Source organism: Dipodomys ordii, unplaced genomic scaffold (genome assembly GCF_000151885.1).
Source record: "Dipodomys ordii isolate 6190 unplaced genomic scaffold, Dord_2.0 Scaffold105, whole genome shotgun sequence".
In the NCBI taxonomy this organism is placed as follows: Eukaryota; Metazoa; Chordata; class Mammalia; order Rodentia; family Heteromyidae; genus Dipodomys; species Dipodomys ordii.
In genome coordinates this window covers 148,140-149,374 of record NW_012267321.1, presented here as the reverse complement: position 1 = coordinate 149,374, position 1,235 = coordinate 148,140, and the positions used below count along the sequence as shown (strand labels likewise).

The 1,235-nt window shown below is 48.3% G+C and overlaps 1 protein-coding gene across 1 annotated transcript in view; it reads right to left on the bottom strand.

Annotated features, from left to right (window-relative positions):
* The window catches only part of LOC105994128 (vomeronasal type-1 receptor 96-like), an 80,860-nt gene that overhangs the window by 20,937 nt on the left and 58,688 nt on the right, over positions 1-1,235 (bottom strand). Inside the window, exons 4-5 of the mRNA XM_013027558.1 lie at positions 342-452; positions 35-287 (exon numbers count right to left, since the gene is read on the bottom strand). Coding sequence (XP_012883012.1) covers positions 35-287; positions 342-452 — 364 coding nt within the window. The remainder of the gene's footprint in view (positions 1-34; positions 288-341; positions 453-1,235) is intronic.

The window sequence follows — 1,235 nt, the reverse complement described above, 5'->3', positions numbered from 1 at the left end:
TGAGAAAATCCCCGGGTCATGAAAGTGGAATTGCCATTGGATTCCACAGTTTTGATCATGTGGAAATAGATGACAGAATTGAAGATCCAGAAGGAGAGCAGAGAGGGGTGGATGCAAGCAGAGGATCGGCTTTTCAGCCAAACACACTGGGCAGGGGTGCAGCTGATGGTGAGGGCCTGGAAGGTGCTCAGGAAGGTCGTAGTGCAGGCGGACAGTCCCCACCTGACCCTGAACAAGAACAGCATAGCCTTACACATGGCATCATCCCAGAAACACAGGACTCCATACTAGGAGACGATGAAGGACATGGACTCAAAAATGATGGTTAAGGCATTGACAACGATCAGGTGCATGAAAACTATGGCAATGGGCTTCCGGAGCCGAGGTTTGCACATGGAGCTGTGGGTGTACAACAGGAAGAGGACACAATTCCTCAGGATGCCCAGACACACCTTAGACACAAAGAGGAGCCTGAACACAGTTTCTCCTGCCGTGGGTGTCATGACATGTGTGTTTGTGTGTGTGTGTGAGAGAGACAGAGAGAGTGTGAGAGAGAGACAGAGAGAATGATAGAGAGAGCGAAACAGAAACAGAGAGAGAGAGAGACAGTTTGTATGTGTGTGTTGCTGAGAATCAAAGCAAGAGTGCTGCCCATCCAGGAAGGTGAGAAAGCTCTAGACAACAGTGTGAGTCCTGCAGGCAGTAATCTTCATGATGCTCTATTTCTTTATCATGTCAGCCAGCCTTAGAATGAATGCCAAAAGTTAGAGTGTTAAACAATGATTTAAAAATAGATTCTTTTTTGGGGGTTTTCATACCGCTTATGAAATTGTAACTCAGGGCCTAGGTACTGTTCCTGAGCTGTTTTACTCAAAGCTGGTGCTATCCCAGTTGAACCACAGCTCCATTTCTGGCTTGTTCGTGGATCACTGGAGATCAGAGCCTCAAGGACTTCCCTTTCTGGCCTGACTTTGATCCTGTATCCTCAGATCTTTGCCTCCTGAGCTGTTGGGATTACAGGCGTGAGCCGCCAGGGGCTGGCCCATGCAATTGTTTTAAGTGGAGTCTGGGAAAAATGTTCCATTTGCCAGTTCTGGAGGGTTGGAAGTGTTCTGACTTCGGTATTTCAGACATGAATGTGCTGTGACCTTTGAATCTGGGATGTAGGGCCTGGAAGGACCTGGGGAGACACATGTTAGAATCAGGAGGGAATTCAAGGGCACCACACTGGGCTG